Source organism: Ceratosolen solmsi, unplaced genomic scaffold, assembly GCF_000503995.2.
Source record: "Ceratosolen solmsi marchali unplaced genomic scaffold, CerSol_1.0 scaffold31, whole genome shotgun sequence".
NCBI lineage: Eukaryota > Metazoa > Arthropoda > Insecta > Hymenoptera > Agaonidae > Ceratosolen > Ceratosolen solmsi.
The window spans coordinates 4,663,773-4,666,213 of NW_011948432.1; the positions used below are offsets into that span (position 1 = coordinate 4,663,773).

Below are 2,441 nucleotides of genomic sequence, written 5' to 3' on the forward strand. Positions count from 1 at the left end.
AAGCGCCGAGACGTTGGGGGGGGGGGGGGGGGGGTGACGGGACCGAGAGGAGAGAGACGGTAGCAAGTTGCATTTACCGACGGTGGTCGCACTAGGGCGGTGGGGGTCGTGGCTGCAGTCCGCGATGCTCGATGGCGGCAGACGTGGGGGACGTGAGTTCGCGGTTCCCAAGTCCCGGGCTGTTCAGTCGTCGGCCGACTCTACGCGAGCTCGAATCGCGTTGGTTCGTGTGCGCGTGCGCGCATCCGTGCAGTCGAGTCAGGAAATCGGGTGTACGGGAATAGGGACCGAGCGGTGCCAGGAGAGTATAGTTACGGCAACGGAGTCTGCGGGAGCGAGAGATGTAGGCCCGCGGGCCGTCTCGGTCATCGGAGAGAGAGAGAGAGAGAGAGAGAGACAGAGAAAATAGACAGGGCGGTAGGGTGGCTGGGTTTGGGGTAGAGCGAGGTAGGCAGGCAGACGAGGGCGTCGAGAGCCATGAGGGAGCATGAGAGATGAGGAGCGCGGCTGGCGAGGCGCGCCGCCGTCGCCACCGCCACCGTCGTCTCAGCCAGACGGGATGACCAGCGAAGCCGCCCTAGACTCGGACTGTTCCATCAGCTGGGAGGATTTTATCGGTGAGTGCATTGGCGGCAACGGCAGTGGCCCTACTAGGTTATGTATAGGGTAATTTACGAAAAAGTGTTTTACACCACCACGGGAAGGAAGATCGCGCGGGGCACGTGATCCCTCGATGTATGCACCGGTGCACTCCCCGCTCCCTGCCCCGCCCGCCTCCATCGAACAGCTGGACTGGAATATATCGCGACTCTCCCCGTGGCGCGACGGTATCGGGAACTTTGGCGCGGTCAGTGAATGAGCGTCCGGCGCCGGGTCCCCGTGGCTCCGGTGACACGCACTCGGACTCGGATTCGACCGACGGTTACTCCCATAAGCGTAACGCGAGTGTACTTACTTTACTTACTTTCGGAATCGCAGGCCGGCCGTCCCATTAACACGATCGCTGTCACCCCCTGATCCAAGAAGTTCAGGAACTGTTCCGGTACGCATCCACTCGTGCACCTCCCCCCGTCCTCCCCCTATTGATGATTTGATTTACGCGAGCGGCGGCGACCGCTTTGCGCTGCCTTATCGCAATTGTAAGGAAGAAGAATACGCGATTCTGGCGAGCCGCGGTAAATGCGCGGAGGGTAGTGTATTCGTAAACTGGTTTTGGCGAATCGTGCGTATTATAATATGAGTCACAGGGAAAGTAAGGGGCAATAAACTAATGATGAGCGGTTTAATTTAACTGTAACTCGGAAATACGGTTGGCCGGTGGGGGTGGGGTAGGGGTTTGGGAAGGGGCCCAGTGGGAGGGAGGAGGAGGAGGTGGAGGAGGCGCATTAGATTCGCTGTGCCTGAATCGCGTGTGCTTGCACTTTATAGCTTGGACTTTTCCATTCAATCATAATCGTATGTTTGTTTATCTATCCGTTTTATAAAATAGAGGATAGTTTTATGATAAAAACGAATTTATCTGGATGTTGTGAAGTGATATCAGGCGCAATGGTGGTCAACGAAGACTGAAGATCCTAGCGTTTTATTCGAGTATTATATCGGCCGCATTTCCCCCAAAATCTAAAGTTAGCATTAATTTTTACCAATTTTAAAATTCCAATGACTGTGCAATGACAACGACAACAACAACAACAACGACAACAACAACAACAACAACAACAACAACAACGACAACGACGACAACAACGACGACAACAACAACAACAATAATAATAATAATAGTGCGAGACAAATATGCCAGAATAATTTGAGATATAATTCGAGAAATTTTTATTAATGTAAATTTTCATCATGTTTTATCCGGAATCGCGTAGAAGCTTAGATCACGGGAATTCAATTATTCAAGCAGAAGTGGGTGCTGACGTATAAAAAGCTTTATACGCGAATAGAAGACTCTCCTAAGATATATTTTGTCTTAGACTTTGAGAGGATTTACAAAAGTACAAGAAATGCTGCCTTCCCGAGCCTTTGAAGAGCCTTTTACATGTTCTAAGCCCAGTACACGCTGCTCAATGTACTATTTTAGTTGATAAATTGCAAACGTTCGTTATTCATTTACGCGGCCCGAGCATTTATTCAATTATATTAGCGAGTAATTTAAATCACTTACGAAAGAAGAAAATTCTAAACAATAGCTAACCTTATACATTATTAAATAATAACAGTCTTAAAGTATTGCAATGCAATATCAAGTTTATGTAATGTGACTTGTATTCGTATCAAATTAAAGATACAAACATTTTTTTTATTTAAAAAATAATTCATACATTATCACGAGTAGATAATTTATTGTTTGTACACGTGAATGTAAATATTTCTTCAATCTAGCCTGCATTTGATTATGAATTCTTTGATGCGGATACGTTTTTACGCCTGAGTCT

At 48.3% G+C, this 2,441-nt stretch overlaps 1 protein-coding gene across 1 annotated transcript in view; it reads left to right on the forward strand.

The window, feature by feature from the left end:
• The first annotated feature begins 421 nt into the window (after positions 1-421).
• The window catches only part of GEFmeso (Guanine nucleotide exchange factor in mesoderm), a 75,180-nt gene continuing 73,160 nt past the window's right edge, over positions 422-2,441 (forward strand). The window contains exon 1 of the mRNA XM_011502328.1: positions 422-617. Coding sequence (XP_011500630.1) covers positions 488-617 — 130 coding nt within the window. The 5' untranslated portion in view covers positions 422-487. The remainder of the gene's footprint in view (positions 618-2,441) is intronic.